Here is a 27,514-nt window from a genome sequence, read left to right on the forward strand (position 1 = left end):
TTATATATATTCATGAATGTAGTATGTTCATATTTATAAACCGATGAACAGTTGTTTTCGAGCTCAATCAGGTGTGAGTGAGGTATCGGAGTCGGATGAGGATTTTTTACAACGGGCCTCTCGAACAACGGCCCGGGACTATTTACAGCACCTTCTTCTGTTATATTTTGTTCTGCGAATCCTCCGTCTCTAAGTCGGCGTGCTTTTCAATTCCAGGTCCTCGAAACTACGTCTTAATCGAGAACCCATTTAGACCACTGGTCGTTTCGTCTTTGGTGCGAAGAAGCAGGTTTCGGGCCTATCAATCGAGTCGCGAGTTACCTCCCGGTTCTTGGTCTCACCAGCTTGAGGAACGATTTAATTCGATTATTTATTGGTCCGATTCAAGCGGTAGGTGATTTTGAGGGGGAATCAGAGGAGAAAGATCTTCTCTGGAGAAATTTGCGAAGGTCGGAGACATGCGATTCGTTCCCGGCGGGGCGTGAGTCGGTGAGCTAGACTGAACCGACTCTTAACCATCTAGTATACGTCCTCAACACTGCACTGGCTGCAATTGGCATTGCCGTCAGACTGACGGTGGAATGTCGGTGCCGCTTGGATTGCCTAGAAGGGTTTCTGACGATTTTGGCCGGTCGATCGATGGATCGCCCGACCGACCGACCGACCTACCCACCGGTGACTGATAAATAATGCGTATCGATCATCGTGCTTCGGTGCGGAGAACCACCATCAAGAATATGCCAGTTGTCGATCTAAAATGGTCACGCATTCAGCTGTACGTCGATCGATGTCAGCAGTCGTTCATCTGATGATACCAATGATTGGGACGATCTTAGTTAGCATAGTTCTTCGAATGTGTGTGTATATTTCGGTGTGGGATTATCGCCTGAGATCCTACTCAACATGTTGTTCGTTCGTACTTGTTCAATAGAAACGTGTTTTGTATAATGCGGATCCCTGAATGTATCCAAAACCATTCGCACTCTTCTCACTGTAGGCAAAGCGTCTATTCATCAATCGCTCAAACAATCAACCATCATCAATAGATCGGGAAGCGATGGCATCGAAGTACATACGATCCTTCTCGCCGCTGTCGCAGGAAACGCTCCACGTTGGGACAAAGCGCTCGCTCCTCTGTTTTGTCCGCATGAGATAGGATACCTAAGAGGAGAGCACGTCTCTCAGTCAGTCGAGTTTTACCTAGCAACTGATCGGGGCTGGGTCGAGTCGTGAAGAGAATTCAAGACAACAAGGAACGGAGGTTCTGACCGCGGATCGGGAAAGGGGGTTCGAAAGGTACAAAGGAACTCAGCGGGCGCAGGGCTCCAGGAAGGAGTCGAAGCGAGAGGAAGATGTTTATGGCGTTGGAATGCTCTGCCATTGAGCTGTTTCTACATCCGAAACCAGAGAGTTGATGCTCGGAGAATAGATCGGCTAGCTCAACTACACTTGCGTGTGAGTATTCAATGAGATACGGTCATCTATAAACTCCGGCCCGATCAAATGGGGCCCCGGCGTGTGAAACTGGAAAAAGCAAGCACGACTTTAGATTCTTCTGTTTGAACACTTCCCAACGACCCACGATCGACATCTTCAGTGCGCCCCACACCAGAAGTGACCAGAACCGTCCGAAACATGCGCCAAGGCACACGAACAGAACACTGAATTACATCGTGGAATTTCATGTCGCTCCGGGATGTTTAGGTATGTAGGTACATCCAGACGATGTATCCGGATCTCGTTCACGATGCAAATTAAGCTGCGACTAAATTCGATCCGACTTCTGACCGAAGCGAATATCATTTTTCGTTATAAGGATGATGACGGCTGTGCCTGGGGTATGCAATCGATTATTGTGAATGGTCCCGCCGATCGTCGTGATTGTGACTCATTCGAGAGAAACACTCCGTCTCCAAAAAAGCGTCGAGCCGAAGTCCGGAGCATATCCTCCGCTAATTGTTCCCTCGCTCCCCTTCACTCGGATATTCCGTCTCGTGATAAGAACAGTTCCCGGAGGACTCAATCGGAGCAACAGGTGGTCGGGAGCTCGGTGGCTCCTGATTTGTGGATGCCCGATCGGTCGGGTCGAGAATCATTCAATGAGAATTTCGAAATGATCTGATGCCGCGAGAGAAACTACAGATATCTGATGGTGCAGATTGGATGGGTGAAATAGAGCAATGGTCAAGTGCCGCGATGGTGGAAAGTTCGACTTTGGTTCTGAGTGAGTTTACATAAAATTTACATGGCACCAACGATGGGCTGGACTGTTTTTTAATATTTTTGTTCAGTCAGGCGGCGACGGTGAACTTCGGAATGAGTCGTTCGTAGCGAGATTTTTCTAGAAGGGAATCAAATCAATACTCCGCTCGCCAAAGCTGGGTCACTAAATCAACGGTTCTGTCGGTCTTGAATCGTACCCTGGCACGTTCCTCTCCGTGACCTCCTAGATTTCTTCCTGGCCCAGATCCACTCTGAGTGCCCGTTATTGACATCCGGACTTTTGCTTTCATGGCGTCGTACATGGTCGTCTGTGAACGGTGAACGAAGTATTAGATTCCTTGCCAAAGGGCGAGAGGTCAGAAATCAACGATTCAATCCATCGAGGGGGGACCCGTGTCTGAATCGAAGGGAAGTACGAGCACTCGCCTTTGACCGTGTAGCTTCTAGGCGCGATTTGTAGCAGAACTCCAAAAGGGCAACAACCATTGCGAGGACTAAGCCTCCGATCAGAATGTAAAAGCAGCCTGCTACATTGCTTAGCGTTAATTCGTTCTGCGTTGATTCCTGGAAGGTTCGACCGTTAAAGAGAGAGCCACGCTTGCGAGCTCTGCCGCCTGTTCGTCCAGAACGTAAGCGCATGCACCCGGATCTGTCGTCGCTGGAATTCCACCGCAGCGGGAGCCCGCTCCGCGTAAGAACCGAGCCGTACTGCATCTGTTTATCCCTTGACACGCGCGAAAACTCCTCTCAAACTACGGGGCTAGGATTTTAGGGAGCGAACGCAGGGATTGTCGCTCAGAGAAGACCCCTCCCCCTAGTCTCTCCCCCTCCCCCAGTCTCCCCCCCTCCCCCATAGTCGGGGTGGGGGAGGGAGAGGCTGGGGGGGTGAGGAAGAAGAACTGTGCGAAAAGGATCTGTAGTCGCCCGCCCACCTCAATCGGAATGGCAGGAAGCTTCATTGCACCAGCATACTTGATCACACACGTCGACTAAGTTCGGCTACCGGAATGGCAGGCAGGCCGGCCGGGTGGCTCGCACGCTCGCTTGCTCACCCGCCTGACTCTCGCCAGACCGACTATCCAACCGTAGGACATACAAGTAGCTCGTGGGCTCCAACGTAACACTGCCACTTGTTGAATGCGGAACAACATTCGGTCGTTTGGCTCGTGTTTCCGAAGAGCATCGCTCACCTTGTTCGCATCGCCAGTCTTGCACTCACTGCGGTCGTACCACCATTTATTTTGAAGGCGCGCCAAATCGCCGTTTTCTTTGAATGACAAAACGGCTAGATTGAGCTGGTCCCTGCAAAGAAGATAACAAAGCTCCGTGGTAGCAAACTCCTCCGCCAGCAAGAGGCGAGATTGTATTTATGTTCCCCTCTCCTCAATCTTCGTCGTTCAGGCTTCAAGTCGCTCGAGAGGAAACAGAGGCAGCGACAGTTCCGGCTGTTTAACGAGCTCTTTCTTGCACTACTTTTGCTCTCTCGCCTGCCCTTCTCTCCTCCCGCCGGCCCGCCCGTCTTGTCGAAGCAGCGCTTAATGACCGCCTCGACCATGTTAGCTCAACAGTCCTCTCCTGCTCCCGTCAAAATAGAAAGAGTCAATGTTGTATCCCGTTCGTAGAGCCCCCACAGGTCAGTAAGCGAATCCGACGACCGAATTGATTCATTCCAATCCCGAAGCCCTGATTTCCGAATTCGCGACCCAGCTGGATCAGAGGAAAATTCAAAAAGGCTTTCCGCTCCATTATTCACCTGAGCGAGGATCCGAGTGGTGTTCCAACACCGTAGCCTTTGGCGTCCAGATTTCCGCCGACCTTCATGGTATTGCAGGGTCGTCTTTCGTTGATATAATCGTTTTTCGTGGATTCCATGAGGAAAGCGTATTTGCCTTTGGATTCCCGGACCCTCTGGATCCCCTCTTCGTACGTTGACGTGAAAACGTTCTTCCGTGTGTTCATGAACTCCCACATTCGGGCATAAACAGCGATTTTCGATTTCTGTCGAGAGAAAACGAGTGTTAGCTTTTGGACGGACAATCCGGAACCCCTCCGATAACGGGAGAAAAACGTACGCGGGTCCGCCCCGGGAGCGACAAGTGTTTCGTGCGTTCGGGAGGCCACTCCTCGAGCTGGAGAGGACCGGACAAGGGATTCGTCTGAGAGTGAGGGAGCGACTTACTCGGAAGAAATCTTGTGTGGAAGACGATTCGAGGGTTCCATATTCGACCTCAGTCTGCTTCGCGAGGTCGTCGGCTGAATTGATCGGTGTCACCATGCGTTCGACTGTCAAGAACGCAGCCAAGTTGGCAGTGTACGATGAAATAATTATCAGCGTGAAGAACCACCACACACCTCCCACAATCCGACCGGAAACCGATCTGGAAAGACGGCGACACGTTCAGAAACCTCCGGGAACCTCGGATTCTCTTTGCAAACAATTGTCCGGACGAAACGCACGGCTGGACTGAGTTCCGTCGGGAGACGCAGCTGCGGCGGAGCTGAGGCATTTGTTCCGAGGCATATTCTTCGCCTGCGCATCCCAGTGTGAAACGGATTCTGTTTCTGCTGAACAGGTCGACTGGGTCGTTAGGTTCCGCAATTGAGATTCTCGCGGAAACTGAGCGGGGTTTGAATAAAGAATAACGGCGGGGACAGGTGGCCGTTTTATTCCCCTGCGCCGAGCCGATGGCAGCACCATCGAGCTTCAGGACCGCCGACTCCGAAAATGAACGAGTCGCAGAACTTGGACGCGGAGGGCGATCGTCGATTCAGCGATCTTCGCGGAACTTCTGTTCTCAGACGTTCCCCAAAGAAACTCAACTCCAGCGTGATTCCGTCCGGGCGAATGAGTGGCAAGGAATCTCGATTGTCTGTCGCGATCTAAATCTAAAGTGTTGTTTGTGATCCTGGTCGATGTGTTGTCTCGTCTTCGGAGAAGGTGTGCGAGCGTCCGTCGTGGCTGTCCCGTGTCGGCGAACATAAAGATCAAGTGATACAATCAGAGCGACTCCACCGTGGCAATTGCGTTAGACGCTGCTATGCATCGGTCTTCGTACCCTGCCCACGCGGCGCGGACCCTCGGCATGGGGAGCTCGAGAAAGAGGGAGAGGGAGAGAGGCGACGCTCGGGAATTGCGCGGAGCAACCAGCAGCAGCAGCTGGCTATCGTGTCGTTCCAGGAGAAAGGAGTTAGCAAGCATTTCCATGTCAGTTCGGTTGGAACTTTGTCTATAGTAGTTTTTCCTTCCTCCTGTCAGCAAGCTTCAATCCAGCGAAGTTTTGCGCAAATACAACATTCCCTCCTCGGAGGCACTTCCGCAGCCGAGCTCGAAGAGCGAGCGAGCGAGCAAGCAAGCTACCGACGGACCGACCGAGAGACAGACCGATCAACAAACCAACCGACCAATTCTTGGAAAAAACTTCCGTCGACTCCGGTGAGTTTTCCCCCAGGACCGCCCTCCATACACTGAGTGAGTGAGTGAGTGCGGCTGAAGCATTGCATCGCATCGCGATTCATACGCCGGGACACAGCTTTTCGCTCAACGATCGTCCCACGCCGTTCCTTATGGTTACGCGCGGTGTTGCCGTCGTTGTCATCGCCGTCGTCGTTGCCCCGCTGCGCTCGACCGCAGGGATGTTCCCCTCGACAAAAGCAATTCACGAAGGAACGAGGTGCGACCCGAGCGCCGAAACAAAAAGCTCCAGCACCATGTGTTTTCAGACGTGAAGAATGCGGTTCGCTCCCTCGTAGAAGGAAAACCACATTGGCGGTAAGCATGCAGGCAGGCATGGCTGTCTGTTTGCCTGGATGGTTGGTCGGTCGGTCGGTTGGGTAGCTGCCGGTCGGAAGGACGCTCGCCCGGTCCGCCAGGGTCTAAATTGGAGAGAAATGGTCAGGAATGAACGACAGCCCCGAATGCCATTCCCGGGCTTGCTCTTCATCGCGCTCGCCCCCCTCAGTCAGGCCGACTGGGGGTCGCGCGAGCGCTGCCGTCTGCTCGCTCCAAAGTGGGTTAAATAGCGCGATAATGGAATTCCTGCATGACGAAACTCGATGGCATTGTTAGCGTCTCGACCGACAGGAGAGAGCCGACTCGAGAGCGACGTCGAGAGACAATCTCGAGCGGAGGTCGTCCAGGTCCTCTTCAAACGTCGGTCGTTGGACAACGCAAGACTCTCACCTCCCTCGAATCGAGAGCAGTAGGTGGTGGGAATTCTCAGCGCATTTTCGTATCGCCCCAGTCTCGTGTTGGGGTCTCTAGCGAGGCGGGTCGTCTCTGATCTAGGCACTTGATGGCTGTTCGGAACGAACGAGGTGCTCATGTGCTTCTGATGAGTGTGTGCGTGATAATCTAATTATTTTTGAAGCGCGAATATACCTTGGACAAATGTCACAGCCCTGCTGCATGAAGGCCCCCAACGAAAACCAGAGGCTATTGTATAACGAGAAGTCATTGGAGACTGTCGGCCCAACAAAGGTTTCTTCGTAGCGCCATTCGTGAGGTGAAAAACGTGACACGAGGAACAGGACAACCGAAACGCCCACGTAGGCGAAAATGATGCACATCCAAATCTCCCGAGAGAGTGGGTTCATAAAGGAAAAAACGCCCGGTTTTTTCTTCATTGGCTTCTTGATCATGATGCTGATGCCGAGCGACATGAAAGGCTTGGTAAAATCGATAACACGCTCCCGCGCTGAGGTAATCGTCAACGGGGCGATGGCCATGTCCGCTTCCTGCAAAATGAGCCGCTGTGAGCCGCTGTGAAGGAGCCTCAAACTAATGCCTGCTTCGACGAGTCGACGACAGCAGCAACACAAATCCGCGCAGACAGGGAATCTGCCCTCTTTAGCCGCGCTGTCTGTCGCCGATATCGAGCTACGTCGCGTCGTCGTCGCCCCCGCTACTCCCATCATCGTCGTCAACGTCGACGTCGTCTGGAGCCATCAAAGCCTACGGGAAGCACCCGGACATCGAATCGCTAACGACTCCGCGTATGTTACCAGAGTCTAATGCAATTTCTGTGCCGCTCTCCCTTCACGACAGGCGCGAACCGGAGGCAGATATTGCTTATTAGTACATGCTGCAAGCGGCCGTCAACAAGTGGCTGACTGCAGCAACCTTTGGCGTTGCTTGGCCGCTCGCCACCGGCGTCACCAAAAGTGACAACTTGACGCTGCCTACAAGTAAAGTTCAGATGGCGGTTGCGGAGGTAGCGGCGACGACGGTGTGGACGTCGGGAAATTGGTCATCAGACCGCTGGGCAGCTGCTTATGCAGCGAAATTCGTTGGCTCCCCGACGCAGTCCCCGATACTTGCGTTTCTGATGAGCTCTCCAACCATTCCGTTCCAGCCGGACTCCGACTCGGCACTCTGACCTCCATATTTTCCGTCTTTGACAAGCCGCAACTCGTACGTAAAAGTGAGCTTCTCGGCGATGAGGTCGGCCAAATCTTTGCAGTACCCCTCGAACTGGTGGTTCCCAGTCAAATTCACCCCCGGCTCCATTTTGCGTTTCATGAGGTACGGCTCTTCCTGGAACGACAGCGAGAGAACGAAATGTTTCAGAAAAGGAATTTGCTCGGTGTTAACGAACACTGGAACTCCTGCCCGGGAATCGTGCAGAAGTCTCCGGAGATACACATGCTTGGCCACTCTCGAATTAGGAAATTCTATCGAGGACGGTTCGATCCCATCGGCTATCGGGAATCGAGCATTCCGACGGTTCAATCCTGCCACTCACAAGAATACTGGTGACGACATAGGTTTTGTTCGCCTTGAATCCAAGGTCACTTTGACCTCTCCGGTATTTGGGCGCAGAAAACACGAAGCCCAACTGGGGACTCCACTCGGCAATCTGGAGGAGAATTTATCTTTTCAGGAGACAGGTTCGAGCAATCACGGCGTCACGATGTCAGCTGACGACCACCATCGTCACGCTAGCGAAAAGGCGCGCTGCGAGTGATTTTTCATGTCGAGTGACTCCACGCAGCCAGTGCACGTATTTTTCGGAGATAGCGCGGGAAAGAGCTAACGGGAAAGACGCGCCTCAGTTCGCGACCTTGTCCCAACGGAGCATATCGTATACGATAACACGGGGTGCGACGGAAAAGACAGAAACGCACTGTGAGGCCACGGAACGCGGACGAGCGGAAGCGTCTCGTTCTCGTGGTGCACCTCTCCTACACTGAAGTTACGGATCGACGGATGGCAGAGGAGGGGATACTCACAGTTGTAAGTTCGCTGTTGACGGTCACTTCAACAATGTCTACCGTGTAGTGTGAGCGAGAGCCATCTTGGTCGAAGGAGATGTTCCCGCTCAAACCTCGAATCCCTTTGATCTGCGAGAAAAGAAAAGAAGATTAGTGAAGGGAGAGCGTATTCTTAGGTCGTGGCATCGCGTCTGCTGGGACTTTGCCCGCTCGACTCCCCAAGGCCTGAGTCTATTCGGGCTGTGAAACGTCCCATTTTTTTGCGCGTGACCATCTTCTAAGATCGAGTGTAGCAGACATCGAACACATAATATTTGTGATTGCTCCAGGGATGTCCTCGAATTCGCATTCCTCTCTAATAGGCATGTCGGGCCACGAATGTGACCGGCTGAGACCTCGACTGAAACCTGGCTGTCCACGCCGACAACCAGCCTCGACCTGGCACGGGCTGCTCGCAAAACCTTTCGGGCAGTAATGCAACTTCCGTATCCGCTGCTGTGCTGCACGCACTCCGCCATATCGTCCGTCTCCCGACATTCCTCCGAGTTATCGAGTTCGAGGAGGATTTTTCGTGGAGGCGATTCGGTCGATTCTTCATTCGACGCATTTTCGAGAGTTCTGTTTGTTTGTTGTTTTCTGTCTATTCAAGCGTTCCCAATTCGTATCGATAATCGCTGAGATCCCATCTACTCGCTTATTCTGTGGGAGAAAACGCGGAATGCGGAAGGAAGGGCGATCGAGATAGAGCTCGGCGAACTAGTGAGCCTTCAAGGATGGCGTATCACTGAAGGATGGAGGGAGTCTGCAGGCGTTTCACTTCTAACACTCCGGAAAAGATCAGTCCGGAATAGAATTGAGGAGTAATTTTTGCTTCGATATACATACAGTCTGGAGTTCCGACTCCAGATTAGGTCGCAAGTGAAACTCATCACTTCGTGCTTACTCACATTCCGCAGCCTTTGGAAGATCTCGTTCCCGTGTTCCCAAGGCATGATCTTCTCCCTTTTGCAATCGATGCCCCGCGTATTATTGTTGTACACTTCTCCGCGTCTGAAATTCTTCGCGAAGATCGCTGGGTATTCGTTGAGCAGTTGCTTGAATGCATTCAGTACCACGCGTGTTCCATCATACATCAGCGCTGCTTCGGACTGAAAGCGGAGAAATTAGGATTGCTCGATTTTCAATTGAGAAGCCCCGCATGGGATTAAAAGTTGTTCGCCACCCGAAAGCGACTTCCAAGTTCGGGATAATTTCTCTCGACAACAGCATTCTTCCGTTGTACGTGTCAGTGTGTCAGTCGTGTTGGGGGTTCAGGAGCGATTTTGGAAGTAGAGACCAAAGGCAATTTTTTCTAGTCTAGAATTCATGCAGATTCCCGGCGTCGTTGCCAAACTGGAAGGCGGGATCGAATATAGCTAATGCAATCCCGTAGGCTAGTTCGGAGATTCCGCAAGAGTTTCTGATCTCCCGAAGATTTCGCGAAAGTTTCGCAAAGCGTTCCAATCAATACCGATCCCCGATTGGAGCAGTTGCTGATCTACGATCAGCTCGTTAGCGATAATGAATGAGGCCGTTTTCCGCAAAGTTTCCGAAAACAAAACTTCGGACAAATCGAAGAATCTACTCAGCCGCGGATCTAGATCTTTTCGCCATCTTTTGATGGAGCAGTTCATCCCGAAGACTTAGATCTATCACATGCGAGTCGGAGACGAGCGACGACTAGGCTCGCCCACGGAGAAAGGTTGACGGGTAAAACTATTGCCCCTTGGGTTTCAAAGATGCATACGTCGAGACAAGGTCATACTCACAGTGATCTTCTTGGTTTTGGGATCGGGCCAGTTCTGCCGGCTCCTCTCGGTGAACACCTCCTCGTAGGCTTTGCTGTTGTTGGCTACAAGTCGGAAACCAGTGATGTTGACCGCACCGAACTCCATTGCCGGATTATTAGCGAACTCGTCCATGATCTAATAAGATTGGAGCCCGTGAGAGATCGCTGTCCCTCAATCGATTGATCCAAACTTCTCCGTGCTCTCATTCGATGTAGGTACTAGGTATAACGCAAGAATGACTCACGAGTCCTCCCAGCAGAAAGTGAAAAGTTCTCCGTCCAACGATTGGATGCCGTACGTGTTTGATGATAATCTCCCGAGTCAAATCGGCTTCGCAGTCTATCACAACGTGTTTCAATTGGTCGCGCGTTTCATTATCGTAGTCAACGAGGAATTTATTCGCTTCATTCGATGATGTTACTCGTCGTACCTGCAATTGACGTAATCATAGCCTGATTCTGAAACGGGGGCCCGGCCATCGCATGAGGTCATAGGAATGGCCCCTGGAATGGACTCTCGCTCTCCGATGCTCCACAAAAGACTTCGACCTCCATCGTAGCCAGGAGCTCACCTTAATGATTTCGAGTTTGTAGTCGTCTGTCGTGAGTTTGTAGAGGTTTTGCAACTTCAGCAATCCTGCAATGACGCGGAAGGGTATGTAGAATGCATAACCGATTATGATTGGAACTCCGGAGACGGCTTCTACTCACGAGTCGAATCGCAAGGCTTATCGGAAACAATTATTACGCAACTCCCTTCACTCGGCTTGTTCGTCCAAATGGGAAGAAGTGCTCATTATACGGCTCCGGAAGAGTCCAGAGGCAGATTCCTCCCACGGGATTTATGATTCTCCGCTCACGCTCAAAGTCACATCCTCGCCCAGGTGACAAAGAGTTCAATTTCGGAAGGATTCCCACGCAGAAACCTTCTCTGGTTCCTCTCATCGTCGCCCAGATGTATTCCTTCACGGGAGGATCTCGCCCGCTCTCGCTTTTCATAGAGAGAGCTTTAGATATCCGCACCGTGCTTCTCCCCCTTGGGGGGTCCTGGACCTTGGAACCACTTGCCGTCGGCGGCGGTCGATTCTTTCACGGAGTAAAATCAATACTTCTTGTATGGTCTCGATTGAGATCTGTCAACATGTCGTCATGGCATCTCAGCCTACGATCCATGTCGACGATGAATAAAGTCAGCAATGAATAATTTTTTGATGGCTCAATGCTCCTCCCGCGGAATTTTGCTTCCTCTCGCTGCAGTCGTGGAATCCCGAAACAAAGCCGTGGCCGCCACGGTGACGCTTTGAGTTGTGCATGCGCGGCGCATACGACAGAGGAAAGAACCCCCTCAATCGGGAATTGTGAGAGGAACATTTTTCGCCTCAAAATAGAAGCCGGAGCAGCCGCCGAGAGAAAGGCGCATTCCCGGGGATCGGGCGAATCCGTCGCAAGATTCCGCTTTCTCACTCACTGAGAGGAAATCCTGGATGATATTCCCGGGCTTACCTTATCCCTCGATTCAAACTGAAGTTTTAGGCTGAATTCGACAGAAACGGGCAGCTCGAGCCTTCTTGCAATGTTTGGACAGGCTCCATTTATTCCTTTGCTTGTTGTTCCGAGCGCTCAAAGTGCGCCCCAAGCACTAAGACACACGGCGGTGAAGCGGACGGTATCTAGCTCATGAACCTTTCCCGGGGCATTCAGGTCTCGTGGGTGTTTCGCCATGAATATGGCTGTGTTTTATATCACTGCCGCCAGAACTACCGTCATTATCATAACCACTGCCACCAGCAGGTTCTCCTGTCCCGGAAGATGCTCCGAATACAGCCAGAGGCATTGCAGGTTCTCTGGGCAGACTCACGAGTCCACAGGAATTTTAAATAACACTCTGAATCGAATATTCAAATAGAGGAGAGATCGACGACTCGACTCCGACCCCCGAGATCAGCTCATGCAGCGGACGATCCCCCGATTATCTAAGCGGGAAGTGAGGACTCCCTCCATTGTTCGAGATCGGCCAACGCCGTCCATGCATTGTGATACTTACCGTCGTCCGAGTCGTAGATGTAGACAATCTGACGCCATCGATAATGTTGAATCAGGTCCAATATCGCAGGGAGATAGTCGGGTCGCATCGAGATTCCGTATTTAGTTTGTCGAATACGGGTATGGTAGGGGAAAGACGGACTGACAAAGGGGATTTGAAAAGTGTTCGAATACGAGATCAAGGTCTCGTACGAGGTCGCGGTCGTCGTAGCCACCATGGCAAACGTTCCATTCTTGAGAATCGTACAAACTGCGAAATAATAAATAAAGGTAAGGCATACGGTTCATTTCCGTTCGGTTTGAGATAGGATACTTCCACGCGGAGCCCAAGCGGTCTTATGTGGAAGCTTTTCGATTTTCGAAGATATCTCTGTTCAAGGAAGCGGGGACCGTGTACGCGATCGAAAGCGGAACCGAAGCTGCGAGGAATGGCGAGTATCTCAGTTCGCTTTCTTCCCGCCGAGGAGAGAGCGCTATGAAAGCGTTGATTATTCATTCAAAGCCAGGCGCCTCGAAACTTTTTACCACGGCGTTTCGGACCAGCCTCCCGCCGTTCGCCACAGCCCTACGAACACTCGAATCGCGAGGAAGCGAGCCGGTGTCTTAGCAGCTGGTCCACTCGTGGAATAGGATAGCTCTCAACTTGGTGTTTCCGAATCGTTGACATCCCCTTCCCTCATGGTCAGTGCTTTCCGGTTCCTTACCCATCATGCATGCCCACGCGCGTCCGGAAACGGCTGCTCCTCGTACCCCCATGAAACTCTGATTAGCTCAAGCTCCCTTGTATTACTTGATTTGTAGCCAGACGATCCCTCAACCTTGATAAGTCAGAGTCGCCCCACAGCTAGGAACAAGATACACGAGCGTAGCAGATGGGGTCAAAGAAGTCTGACATCATCATGGGAAGACTCGGATGGCGGACCGAGAAGCGAACTCTGACTTCGACTTTATGAGGGAGTCGAAACTATTCGACCGATGCCTACGGGAGCATCGGGACCTCGATCCCACGGGAGGCGAATGACAGAAACAATTTGAAGAATTCGACGCCCAGCCAAAGGGAAGCAAAGCTGGTGAGGCACCGGTCGCGAAGAAAAAAATACGACGTGCGACCATCCTCATCGTCACGCAGTCTTTGCCGTATCTTGCACGGCTCACAAAAATGTCTCACATATATTTGAAAATATCTTTCGGAATTCCGGCTCGACATGCACGTACAGACGGACGGAGGAAGGATCGGCCCGATTTCTCAGGGGAGTCATCTGACCGCTCAGTTTCTGCGTCAGTTGGCAGCGTCGATGTCGTCTATATCTTTTTCTGGCGATTCAAAAGTTTTTTTCCTAAGGACATGCGGACACATCTCACGCACGAATGGAGTCTGCGTTCTCCGCGGCAGCGCGGCGTTCTATAGCAACTCCCCATCCAACGATCTATGGAGGAGGGTCGTGCGAGCTGGTTCTGCTCCTGAAATTTCGAGGGTTCGAGCTTTCGTGGTGAGGCTCGCGACTCCATTTTAATTAAACTGTCAACTAGCGGTGAACTTTAATAATTCGGATCTCATGGCTCCGACTCTTCTAGAAGTTCCATCTCTTCCATCCGATCTACCATCCGAGCCTTCCTTTTGAGCGAGTGAGCCATCGAGGTCGAGTTCTGCACTCAGGTCAATCCGGGGGTTGGTGAATGGAAAAGTTGAACACAAACCCGACCCGCACCTCACAAAGACCCTTGACCCGTTGATATCGGGCAAGTACTTCTGCTGGCTCGGAGCGGCCGATCAATGCAGAGACTGTTCTTAAGCCGAAGGCAACCCACCCCAAAAGCAGCTCGGTATTGAAAACCGACACAAGACGCGGTGAAGGGTTGAATACCAGGGAAATTACTCGACGGGGACGTGTGACCGGATCCATTGACGGGGTACGAGAGTGTTAGGGAAGGGTGGCAGAGAATGGGACGAGCGGACTTTGACCTAGAAGATGGCGCTGTTTGCCCGATGATTCATCGGACGCTGACCGCGGACCAATAGAAATTCATATAAACGTTTATGACCCTACAACGCTCATCAAAATGCCCAAGGGCAATTAGCCGGGTCCGTGGTCAAGCCACCGTCACGCAGCCGCATTCGCGACCGTAAACTCCAGGATTCCGGAAACTTGTGGCCAGCTGCAGGCTGGGTTAGATTCTGTCGCGGATTCGGGATTTCGGGAAAAGTATAGTCGTATTACGAGGATTTTCCAAAAAGCAAAAAAGGGCGACCCTTCGATCCGGAATCGCCCGAAGCTGAAGTCGATTATCATCGACAGCCGTGAACTGGCTGCTTTCCCGGCCCATTCCGAAAAGGTGTTCTAGGGATTAAGGAGCACGAGCGGTTTGTTTAACATCGCGCGATTCCGAACGGCGCGGCGTGCTAGAGTGCACATTCGACTGGCCACCGAATGAATCTGGAGGGAGCTCGCGGTGCGCCGAGCCGGAGTCTCGTTTTTTCGGCAGGATCTCCCCGGAATTCTCGTGTCACGGACATCATGTTATCGCTCGGTGTTGCTGCAGGGGAGCTTCCCCATGGTATTGATGGAGATCAATCGGGAGCGAAACCGGAGTCGCATAGTCCTGGACAGGTGGGTAGACCGACGCGACATTGGCGCTGCGATCATCGTCCCCGACACACCACGCTGAATGTGGACTCCATATTCACCCGAGTGATGCTTAATCGTGTCTGGTGTTGCATTCGTGTCCATCCACTGGACCCTTCATGGATCGTGGGCATCCCGAGACCGGCGAACGAGAGGAATAATTTATTCCCTCTCGCCTTATGTTCCTCTGTGTCTCCGGCCAGGGAAAGGTCCGGAGACACTTCTGGTAGAAATCCTTAACGGATCGGTGTTCGCTACGGTAATCTGACGCCGAAGCTCGATTTGTGGGATGGGGGGATCGGAATCGCGGCTTGTTGGAGGCAGAGCAATCTACCGGCCTTGAGCATTCAATCCTCCACTTACTTTTCTTGGCGACTTGAAAGGGATCATCCGATTCGAGTACTTCGACATGTGGTGTGACTGAGAATAATTGGTCTCGATAGTTGTGTACCTCGATGGCATGTTCAAAAGCTGCGCGGAGTTCTTGTTGACCCGGGAGAAATATTGCACCTGGAAACAGTAAAAGAAAATTATACCCGTGACTATATCGGAGTACGTGTATGCCACAAAGGGAGTAGCTCACTATTAGAATCGGATTCCTAGCCCTGATCTCCCTTTCCGGAACAGGTGCTCATTGAGGCTCGAACCTGAAAATTTCCGCGCCGAAGGGCCACGCATTCCGGTGCTGTGATCTCCCAGACCGATTGGAAGAGTTATCTTCGCAACGCTCGTCGAGGCGAAATTGCCGGGAGACGAGTCGGCGTTCAGGCAGCAGGGTACGATCTAGTCGATGTTGTATCATATTATTCCGCACACTCATGCCTCGAGTCGAATCGAGCGGCATGCATGGGACCCCATGATGTACTTTTCATGAATGTTTGCTACGATACGAGTTTTCCTCGCGTGCTTCTATTTTATCCTCATTATCTCTCCGCTCACTTAGTCCTCATATAACTTGCTACCTCGACGCCTGTTGAATATATCAGCAGTTCTCTATAATGCATTAGTGCAAACGACTTTCCTTATTTCCTCGCACGCAATCACATGCGACCGAGCCGTCCTTGTCAGCAGCGTAGGGTGTTGTCGCTTGTAATGTATGTAGCTAGGTATAAGCATCATTCAGCGTCGTAAACAGCGAGAATGTAGCCTCGAGGAAATAAGAGCACCGCGTTCTCGCGGTCGCCGCTCCGGAGGCTTTTTCTCGAGTTCATTCATCCACTGCGTTTTACACGCGACGCCTTCATCCCACCTCATGAGGAGAGAAGAAACGGAGAGAACCAGTTCCGGCCAGCCGGAACCTACCGCATTCGCAGGTGAGGCGTAAAGCCCTAGATTGACCGAGGCGCTATGTGAGATTTATGGCCACCGCCTTCTTGTACTGCTGGCCGTTGATGAAAAAACGATATAAAACCGTCGAACACTTGGAGCTCGCAGAAGAGATTCTGTATGAGTTGCCTCATGGCTACATGCCTCTGAGCTTTCTGAAAGCACTGCCAGCTTGGAGGAACTTCAGGTTGGAGCGCCAGACGGAACGATATACTTGCATACGTACGTGCCCCTGAGGACTCTATCGACGAATTGCCCTCGATGAAGGCAAACTCTTCCTCGAGTGAGTGAGGAAAGTGAATGATGCTGAGCGCTTGAATGAGGATGACGGTCCTGTTTCTGCTCTGATCATCACAGATGCCAATTGTTCCCATCTGCATCCGGAAGGTTGCCCCAGAGAATCTGAACTTCTAAATTATATTCCTTTCTATGGGCTCTCGAGTTGGGCCGAAGTTGGAACGGTGGAGAGGTGCCTTGGGACCCAGGCATCTCTCTCACTTATTATTTCTTATTCGCTCTATTCACAGCGGCATCCGGCGTGAACCTCTCGAGAGTTTACAACGATGGGAAAAATGTTCCGTCTACTTTGACCGATTTTCCGAACAGTAGCGTTATCAACAAAAAACTGTCGATTAAGTTTCACTCTCCGCGAGCGTCCGCATCGCCGTACGCCCATGCAAAAACTATGTCATATAGTCACAGAGTCCTGCCGTGAGAGCTCTTTCCTGCATAGAGGGGGGGGGGGACGAAGTTCGTCGTGTAATTTATGCATTCGAACCTTGAGGATGCATATCATGAGACGGAGCTCCGTTATTGAGCATTCACACCATACACGGAGAAGAGGTTCCGAACATCATTAAGAATTCGCGATTCTCAAATCCCAGATCAATTCTAACGCATACGTGGGTCGAATCTCCGAAGCTCGCGGTCCTAACTCCTAACAGACGATCACGCACACCAAGTACTCGAACGTTTCGCGGCGGAAAAACTCATCGAAAATATCGAGGCGGTCCGCGCACGTCGTTCAGCTTGGCCTGTCTAATGGGTGTGTGAAGGTATTTGGGAACGTTCCCGAGGAACGGGGTAAGGCTGAGCTCGCGGTGACGGCAAGGGGCTCCGGACCGGCTAATATTCAATAACCTTTGACTGAGTCGTCGGCGGTGGTGAGCGTCGGATCGCCAAGTCTTCTCACTTAGAGATATACGTAGTTCAGACCGGATGCTGGCTCGAGGAAGACGCTTCCTCTCGCCGCTTCAAGGTCGACGATCGGCTGAGAGGCTGTCTGGCGCTCCGGCTGGCTTTGCAGCCGTAATCAATGCTGTGATTATTTGTCTGTATCTGTACGGGAACGGAGCTCGGTGCTCGCAATTGCAGTGCTCGCTGCGTGCGGGGAAAAAAGTCAAAACTCAATTTGCCCTGGCACGGGATGGAGATAAGAGGAGATTCCGGCGTTCACTTTGAATTCCGCTCAACAGGCCACCGGAGATAGTATCCACGGAACAGACATCGCCCGGAAAGAGCACGAGAATAGAATTTCCCGGGCGGTAGTTGCGCGCGTCGGCGCTTCGCGCGGTCCGCGGAGATAGACCGAGCAGAGGAATAAATGTCGGATGGGAGAACGGATGAACAATTAGGCGATCCAATTGTTTCGCTCAGATGGCATCGAAAGCCAGCTCTGATCGACTATAGCCTCTAACGAGCTTTGTGACAAATCCGACTCGGATGAGATCGAAATCGCGCGCCTGTAAGGGAGTCGGAAACCCTAAACACGGTGGGCAAAATCCACGGCATCCACTTGCGATATCGAATTTCGAAAATGGTACAGATACCATGTTGCCGCTTATCTCGATGCATCATACCTCATAGCTCTACACTGTGTACGTGGTGTTGCTGTATAAGTCCGACGCAATGAGTGATTGAATGAGCATGAGACAAGGAGGCACATCTCCGCCATTGTGCCCCTACGCACCCCGTCTCTAGGTGACGCTAAGCTCGGCTCCGTGAGCCGTATCCAGGAACTCGGAAGCGTACGGCTTGTCCCGAACAAGAGCATCGGATTCGGACCAAGCTATTTATATCTCCGTATAAGTACGTGTAGCTCCGAATATTCAACGGAGCGCTCGGGTCTAAACTACCGACTCGTAGTCGTTAACACACCTCGTTTGTTTCTGAAACTCCTTCCCTTGGAGCGATCTTTTTGAGACTGCAAAACCTGACTGCCCCGGAGGTTCCGGGATCCTAGCTCCTGAGTGTACGCACATATTTAATCCTCTGCGTAACACCGGTGCTTTTCTCGTGGCTCGTCGACGGGAGATTTGCTCCCGAATGCTGATCGTCGCTCCAAGTTCCGTGCAGGGAAAACAACAACTCGGACGTGTATTAATTTTACCAGCTCCTGGGAGGGGGGCGAATTCGAGCCGTCATGAATCCGTCGCGCGAGATCATGGATTCCACCAGCAGTCGCACTCGACTGGCGGACTTGGTGGCTGAAATCCAAAAGACTCGAATCGACCATAAACTTTGCTCGGGAGAATTGTTCCCCCTCACCGTTCAGTCAGCGTCACGTCGGCAGGAAAACGCATCACCCACTCTGGCGTCTATTCTCCAAAAACTGGTCGCTCGCAAATCGCTCCATGGCTTTCTGTCTTAGATGCTCCTCTCCGCGTGCCCCCTCCCCCATGGGTCTTTGGAGAAAGCTTTCGGCAGTCTCGCCTCTCAGAATGAGCTCTCTTTCCTGGCCCGTTATTTTCGAATATGATGTATCGGGAGAGAGGAAGTCGTTTTAGGTATCCTCGGAGGTATAAGTACGTATAAGCATTGCCGCGCAGCACCGAACAAATCCGCAAAATCTCCCCGAACGGTTCTCCGCTTTCCCGAACCCTAGCATGTTATCTGATAGTCGGTCCGACCGCAGGCGTTCCGATCGCTTGATCCTTTGTTCTGCCACCTTGGCTATCAATCCGAGCTCCGGGAGTGGGGAACACTTTTTCAGACGTAGCTCCATTGTATATAGGTATATCTCTATTTATCTGACCGAGTTTGTTTGTGCACGTGGGATAGGTTTATAAATATAAATGTCTCTATACATTCCGTAAGATGCGCTTCTGGGTGAGTGCGCTGTCGTTTGTAACAACAAATTATTCACGAGCGGGCACAAGAACACCGGTCGACCGCTGCTGCAGTTGTGGAACTCACTCTGCTGCTACCCATGGCAGCATTGCAAAGGCATGGAAGTTTTTCTTTTCTGCTATGCGGGCATACGATTATGCCTCGTTGTACGATCGCCATACCCAGCCACGGGTCTGACCGCGGCGGCGCGGCGTCATGTTCCGATGTTTCGGTACGGGGTAAAGTTCAGGTTCTTCATCTGATTTGTCGATTCGTTATCGCGCCCATAGACGACTGGCTCCGATCGAAGACATCAATGCGCGCTGATTCCGGATAATGAAAGAATTCTCGAAGAATATGAGGGAACTCCTTGTCGAGTGAAGAATAATCACTAGATTCATGGACTTAGAGAAGAAAGACTCTTGAGATAATTCTCTTCACCACAGATCTCCCGAGACAGGCTTTAGGGAAAAACACCGAGATTCCAAGCTTGCCATGCCGCAGCTTCCCGTCCGTCCCGTTCCGCCCACGAGATCCCGTCAGGACGACCTCGAGATCACTAATCGACTGTGGCAATGCGGGAAGAAGCAAGACAGGATAAGGCACGGACCGCACGAGCCTCTCGAGAGGTCTTTCATTCTGAAAATCGCCGGCAACTGCTGACGGCCGCCGAAGCTTCCGTCGATGATATCGGATATGATTCCGGAGAGAGGAGACATAAAAACATTCATCTGGAAAGAGCCTTGTCAGATTGAAAGTCTCCGATTTCGTGCCTGAAGATTGGACGTGGCTTCCCACTGTCGTCCTCCCAAGACTCCGGTTTCGGGTTTATTAAGGACGAATGAAGAAATCCCCAACGACTGCACGCCACAGCAATTCGTCTCAATGTTGCCACAAGGAATTTCCTTCCGAGCGATGTCCAGACGTCTGGGGGTTCATCGACCGCGAGTATCCCCGGGTCGGATCGCAAAGTGACTTATTTCGAGCGAATACCATCCCGAAAAAAAGGCGTGAGAATCCTGACGCGGGCTCCTGGCTCCAGGCGTAGTTCAGCCTTCTCTGCGAAACGATGTGTCGCATTGAAAATGCCAACAGCAGCGGGTCGAATCCCGACCCGGGCCCCGCGGAGTCTCGGCCTAGTTGGTAATCAAAATGCCATAAAGGCGCGACCCCTATGTAGATGACCGCTTTTTGTCCCGGACCTAGATCATCTGATCGACGCATCGACGCGGCCTTTGCGATATTTTTTGCTTCGCTCCGACGTCGGACTATTTTCAGTCCTGAGATTCGCTCTGAGCATCATACGCATTGACTCAGGAACCCCACACGGATTGTTTCCGTATGATCATACATGTTGGATCGCGACGGCTTGAAACGAATGACGCCATGGGTAGAGACCTCTCAGCATCAGCGCTTCATAGGCGCTGGATCGCACCGGGCCAATAATATTGCAACGGCGCCAATATTGATGCACAACACATTTTTTTTGTCTTCGTGTACTCAATCAGCCTTTCATCGGGGGCACCCGATTCCGGCGGATCGCTCCGCTCTCAATTGCGAGGAAACTGCGAATATCCCACTAGATACCTCAGCGGATACCCTGTCGTACAACTCGACGTATAAGCCACCGCATCCTCTATGGATACCCCACCGGACCCTGACACCATGTTCGATATCCCGAAGGACAGACTTGGCTGCTCTCAGTGCTCCTGAATTCCGAAGCTCAGCCGACGCAAGATTACAGCTACACGCGATCGACAGCGGTCGACTCTAGATTCTCGATTTAGGAGATCGTGCCATCTCCCGTGAAGTGTGACGATTCTCCTTTCCGAATCCCCGCATGGATCGGGGCCATCTGCGGTTATCATCGAAACCACTCCGCTTATCATCTGAGGGCTGGTTCTGCGGCGATGAGCTCCAAGATGTTGTATCATCGTGGAAAAGATTCACGAATCCCTAAAGGATCGCTGCACGATCACAATCTATCCGGTACAGACCGCGCGGCATTTTCTACCCCGTGCCGATTGCGGCATTGGCGGAGACAAGTAAGGCTAAACGATTCCGCCCGCCCACTCGCTTGTCTTTCGGCGGACCGGCCGACTCGTATTCCTGGCCAGAACCAGAATCCTATTCCTTCGAGGTTACCCGATCACAGAGCGCAAAACCGCTGCCATTGACTTCCCCTCTCGCGCGCGATGAATTCATCCCGATTCCTCCGTCACGTCGCTTGTGCTATGGAAACCGCGCCGTGATGACCGAAGAATCCAGGAACATCGTCGGGCCGTTCGGAGCCAGCCAAGCTGCCTTCCCTGTAGGCTCGACTTGCGATCTGTTTTCTGATCAACTTCCGGCAAGAGGCAGCTCGTAGAGAGCGGTTTCTCCCAACTCTCGTTCGAATGCCGGGATTTCCCCAAGACGCTGATTGAGGAGATAGCGGGCGGAAATTTTATCGGAAGCGAAGAAAATGAAGAGCGGATCACGATTTCGAGGGAACGGGAAGACCTATGCGCGCTACATAAGCTGATAGACACGGCGGAACAGGCAAGATTTTCCGGTCCTCATCGGTCGGACGAACATCCCTGTCTTGTGCAGTCATCCACGGAGCTTCCCAAGAAACGACCGAGTCCCCTTGACGTGAGAAACGTCGGAAATCACTGCTGTAGAGCTCTCGGAAATTCAGCTCTGGCAAACATAAACTCCAGAGACAAGAGACTATTGAATTATTGCCCAACCTGGAGTTGGAGAACATACATACCGAGAGCAAAACTAAGCCTGCAAGGTCCAAACGCAGTGAAAAAGTTTAAGCTTGGCTCGGGCGACCGCTTGCGTAATACATCGTTCCGACGGACGACTTGCACCACTTTACGTTTTCCGAAGAAGACACCGGAGACTTCTGCGAAAAGTAGTCAGTGACCGGAGTCAGGGTTCCGATGCGGTCTATTATGAACGCTCCGGCCCAGTGGCTGATTGCCAAGCCAGGAGGCTGCTGGGATTACATCGGGACTTCTTGAACGAGAATCGACCGAAAACCTTCACTCGCTGACCTGAGCAGGAAGCAAAACTTCGTACATTTTTAGCGTTACCTACACTAGCCCGCCGACGACCGCAACGATGAGGGCGAAACCGAATCCGTTCCCGCTCCGAGAGCTCCGCAGACTCACCGATGAGAGGTCTGACCGAGCAATGCGGCCTGATGTGATGATCAAGTCTCGAGATCTCCGTCGTTATCTTCTTTTCTCCCACCGAACCAGCAGGGACCTCGCTCCATCTAACTTCTTGCCCCTTCGTGGGTGCCGCGGAAAGCTCAGAAAACGCTCCGAATTAGTCAGACTTTCGCAAAAGAGGGAAAAAGTAGGAAATCCGGTATGACAGATGAATTCCCCTTTTTTTATATTGGAGCGAACGTACACGATCCTACGTGAGCCCGTATTGAGCGTCCTTGCGGGGCTCTATCAGAGAGTCCGGGCTCTGAGCAGGAGTTTCTTCAATTCCACCCGAGACGACCTCTACCATCCGCCGATTCCGCTAGACTTCTCCGGATTCGAAACTTCTCATGGATTGAACTTCCGCCGTCACGACGATACGACTCTGTCCCGATACTTTTAGAAAAAGAGATCGCGAGCCTTTTCGATCCTTTTCATTCTCCGCGCTGCACTCGCTTAGCATCGTCCTCTCCAGCAAACTCCTCTGGATTACCCTCTGGAGATGTGTGGGATAATTTTTGAAGTCCTAGGGACGAAATCAGTTTTCCCTGGCACCGGGAATCCCCGAGGTAGGTTCCGACGAACGTGGATCCGTAGTCAGTTCGAGAAGATCGAACATATGTACCTACGAGAGGAGCTCGACCGTACCGCAAAGGCGTTTGAGCGCAAGCATAAGGAGACGAAGCGGGCTCTGGACGACGTAGGGTGGAGTGATGATAATTGTCCACGTGTGTGAGGATACCGCAGACCTCGATTTTCCCGCGAATTTCTGTAACATTCCGTGGCGATTCGTCGTGGAAAATCGGTGGCGACCGCGAGAACCCAGGCGTTCGGCGGGAGATCGCCCGGAAAATGGCCTCTGCGATAGGTCGCGATGCGATCTCACAGCGCATGAGGATTTGACGATCGAGATTTGATGATAGCGCATGTATCATTTCCCGGCAACATTGGCATGACTTCTCCGGGCTGATATTCAGAAATATTCTCGCCATGATGTGCTAACAGATGCGAGACAGCAGATTGGGAGGTGACAAGAAATGTGAGGACTCATCCAGAAGTTCATGAGAGCGGCGCAGCTTGTGACCCATGGTTCTTCGTGCCTCAGAAATCCTCTCCCGAATTCGGCTCAGCGCGAACACGGAAAGATCTCTGAGATAGTCCCTCTACAACAAGGCAAGGAGATAGATTAAAACTCTCCCCCCGAACCGCAAAGAAGTCGAGGTCGACAAAAGGAGCGAAATCCTCCATGAACTCCCATACATATGGTTCTGAGTGAATCGGGAAGCCCGTCGGGAGGAATCGAATTTCCCGTCTCGCGGACGAACGACGAAAAGCTGAGATGGAGTACTCGGCTTCACGAGCCCCCGGAGCAGACATCGTTAAACTTGAACTTTGCGACGATCGATCCGGAGACATTGTTTTCGAAAGCAGAGTCTTTTCCGGTGCTGCGGAGGTGTCTCGCTTTGACTCGGAGAGGACAAAGTTCCATTGACCCGTGATTCCCGCACGAAACCCGAGAACGGAGCCGAGCAAAGACAGTCGATTTCCATATCGGTTGGCGCTCTGACCCGAGTCGACATTGACTGACTGAGGTTTCGAGGCTCAACTCCTGGCACGCACCGGAGTCTTGTTTTGAATTCATCCGAATCTGTCTCGGGAAATTCGTCGAAACGGGGGAACTTCGCTTCGTGCCGCGAATTTCTCCCAATGTGCTCGGGGGGGGGAGTGTACCTTGAAAGGAATAAGGCGAGGCCATGAATAGCACAATGAAGTGCCGTGAATTCAAATGAGACTCTCAATCAAAATTTTCGTTTGTCGTCGTCGGAACGGAATGCAAACGGTGGCGTGAAACGCGAGGTAATTCTGCCTTTGTTCGAGTCGTCCCATCCTTGACGAAGGTGAGCGAGTTCGAACTGCCCCTACCGAGGCTTCCTTCTGCTTCCGGGCTTGCTCTTCACGGTGGCTCGGTAGGCAGCTCTGCGAATGACGATACCCGCCCAGAATCTTACTCCAAGAGCACCGAAATTGAATCATTCCGACCACAGACACATCCGTGTGATACCGGAACTGTGAGAAGTCTCTTTCCCGATGTGAGTCAGGGGCTGAGCTCCATGTGAAGAGATCGTCACGGGTAATCCGAGCACGCATCGCTCTCGTCGCCCGAAAAAACTCGTTAAACGATCGATGCATCTCATCTGCACCATCAGTCCCAGCGCCTAGACAATGACGCACGGACAGCTGATATAATGCCACAGGCGCTCCCCCTCGATATGATTGCCGGTCGCCGCTCCGGCATTTGGATTTCAACGAACCATGGTCAAACAAAATGTCCAGAGTCGGTCGCGAGTCATCCCGTGATTACTGTCCGCAAATCTGAATCAGCAACAAACCGTGAGGGCGTCCAACTCCGTGAGCGGACGACGAATCAGCCGACACCGCCGAAGTTGGGACGAAAATCTCGAAAGCCGAGCCCATGAAGTGACTTCACTCTGAAGCTCTCTCGCCCCCGTCGTTGACCTGACTCGTTTAAAACCGTAGTTATGGGACACGACCGGCGAAGTCAGTAATTCGATTATCTCATTCAAAGACAATGTCAAGTCTGGGTTGTCGTAAGAGCCCGCTTTTTATAACGGTTCTGCGCGCGAGGCGCAGACAACGATGACGGGAGGGAGAGAGAGGAATCAGTGGCTGTCCTCCCTCTCAGGTCGGGAATTGATCTCCCCATCGGACGAAATCATTTATTTCAACCAAATGTGAGAGGATCAGTATCAACATCTATCGAAAGCTGGAGCGCCCGTCTTCTTGAGCCCCGATCCCTACTGCGGTCATAGGCCCGGAGTGCTTTCATCAGTGGACCTTTCGATTCCGTTCTGGGTTCTGTGTTCAACGTTCCGGGAACCTTCGGACAGCGTGAGATCTGCGGATGGGTCCGAAGAGAGAAAAGATTCCTGATCTCCGCCATCAAGTCTTTTCCGGAGCATGATTCTTGCGGCGATCGTGATCGAATGATACATATCTCCGATGGAAGAAGTCTCGCTGCTCTTTTTCCGCTCAAGGACGAACTTTTCCAACGACAGTCTCGCGCCCGGTCAACGGCGCGATCGGTCGACTTCCTGGAGCCAGAAATATAGATTCTCCGGACTCTACAGCACGATACTGCCAAAGTTGGGGACGCCGACCTTCTCCTTCAACATTCCGTGTCATGCTGTTTCCCCCATAGGGAAGACAAGATCCTTCACTCATCCCCTACCGGCGATGATTCCGTTATCTGATGAGAGGAGGAGTTGGAGAAGAACAGCCATCCGCGAGCACGGCGGATATCCTCGCTTGGGATGAAACCGCAGAGGGTTTTGCCCCCGGTATTCGAAGCCCGAGGGAACCGGCTTCGGCTGTCGAACAGTAGAACATCTCTTACATCGTTCCGAGATGGATTATCCAAATGCTCCTGTTACAAGATCTCCGCAAGCGACAACAAGGCTGTCCTGATCATAAAACACAGCCATGTCTAAATTAGCATCCTGCGGTGGCATTGGATGACACCTTCCCCGGCCGTTTAGCGAGTCTTCTTGCTCGCAACGACTCTATTCGACCTTCTCACAGCAGCTGGCCTTGAAGATCCGGAAGCTAGGAGTCTCAAGGTATTTGAGGGAGGGAGCCCATGCTCGGACTTTTGAGCTCATTTTGCCTCCAGCTCCATCTCGACTGGAATTCGGAGCTGGGCCCCATTATGAGCACGTTTGATGTGCGAGTTTCCGGGAGAACCACGATATTCTCCAAGTCGCATATCAGCGATCGCTACTCGTCCGGCTTCGAATTGGGAAACCTTGCTCTTCTTCATAGTGTCAGAATCCGCTACCTCCTCGAAGATTCTCCTCCTGCCCAGGGGATTCTTTTCGCCTTCATTCCGAATCACCGCGCTTCACGGGGCAAGAACTCATTCTCCGAGGATCTCCTTGATATGATATCATTTAGATTAAGATGAATGAATTAAACACTTCCTCTTCTTCTCTGCGCGATACTCCGTCCTGCTCACAGTTTCTCCTTCGAACAGAACACCGTTGAATATTCGCCGTACATCCGCACGGTCACTGCCGCACACGCCTCTCTTCGCAATCTCATCGAGTTGCAGTTGACGTATCGTCACCGAATGTTGGCCGATTAGTCCTTTTTCCAGATTTATCGCTTACTTTGATTGCACTGACGATGGCGTCAGAGTCGGGGTGAGGAAGTCGCGGACTTTCCTTCGCGGGTACCGTGCCGGATGCGCCGTCGGATACCTCAGACTTGAGGGGACGAGCGGGGCCTGCTGTTGAAGCTCATTGACCCCAGCCCCAGAAACGCACTCTCTAATGGCACTGCTTGGACAGCCGACTCCAACGAATCTCTCTGATCTTTCGCTCATTTTTCTACTCGTGAATGCTCATTCAGGGGCAGATGCCTGCTGGGATCAAGCTTCATCTCAACGACATTTCCGCGACCACATGATCTCTACAGCGATGATCCTGAGTGAGTGCCAGAGCTTCCCGGATCCGACGCCCACCCCTGATGGGGAGCTCCGTTCGTTCTCTGCGAGCTGGAGGAGCCCACGTCGGGGCTGGTGGACGCGAAAGCGAACTTCCACGGAGCCAGCCCAGCCTGAGTGATTCCGTCGGGGGAAAAAGTGAATGCCCCATCCACCAACGCGATAATCATCCCGGGAGCCCCCCTGGGCGGTCCCAAGTCGAAGAATTCCTCGGGAAAATATCGAGTCACGGATATTTCACTCCGCTGCACGAGCCGCACCGACAGCTGTGGACGAGACGAAATATCGAGGGGGCCGACCGACCATCGCCCGACACTGACAGCTTGACACTGTCCTTCTACTGAATCAACAGAAGAAATTATTGCGAAGCGACTCACCAATTGGTATTCTGTCAGGCAGTCCTTTGGCCGCCTCAACTCCAGTCGGA

At 52.1% G+C, this 27,514-nt stretch overlaps 1 protein-coding gene across 1 annotated transcript; it reads right to left on the reverse strand.

Annotated features, from left to right (window-relative positions):
* Positions 1 to 1,443: 1,443 nt before the first annotated feature.
* On the reverse strand, positions 1,444 to 27,514 carry LOC100900429 (glutamate receptor 1). Its single transcript, XM_018639289.2, has 17 exons — positions 27,465 to 27,514; positions 15,292 to 15,438; positions 12,306 to 12,554; positions 10,834 to 10,898; positions 10,507 to 10,692; positions 10,242 to 10,397; positions 9,377 to 9,581; positions 8,452 to 8,555; positions 7,965 to 8,078; positions 7,541 to 7,756; positions 6,602 to 6,957; positions 4,403 to 4,601; positions 3,977 to 4,221; positions 3,414 to 3,525; positions 2,650 to 2,787; positions 2,421 to 2,531; positions 1,444 to 1,524 (listed from the first exon to the last, which is right to left on the reverse strand). Exons 3-17 carry the CDS (start codon positions 12,520 to 12,522, stop codon positions 1,444 to 1,446), a joined length of 2,505 nt encoding a protein of 834 aa, XP_018494805.2. The 5' UTR covers positions 12,523 to 12,554; positions 15,292 to 15,438; positions 27,465 to 27,514.

Source organism: Galendromus occidentalis, unplaced genomic scaffold (assembly GCF_000255335.2).
Source record: "Galendromus occidentalis unplaced genomic scaffold, Mocc_1.1 scf7180000075388, whole genome shotgun sequence".
Taxonomy (NCBI): domain Eukaryota; kingdom Metazoa; phylum Arthropoda; class Arachnida; order Mesostigmata; family Phytoseiidae; genus Galendromus; species Galendromus occidentalis.

Bases quoted from the DNA above. Each gene is read 5' to 3' on its own strand.
- LOC100900429 (XM_018639289.2), bottom strand. From the start codon at position 12,522: ATGGTGGCTACGACGACCGCGACCTCGTACGAGACCTTGATCTCGTAT. The intron at 10,398-10,506 runs GTGAGTCATTCT...CAATCTTATTAG, and splicing joins ACTTTCTGCTGGGAGGACTC to ATCATGGACGAGTTCGCTAA. The intron at 1,525-2,420 runs GTACGATTCAAG...TGCTTTTTCCAG, and splicing joins ACGGAGAGGAACGTGCCAGG to TTTCACACGCCGGGGCCCCA.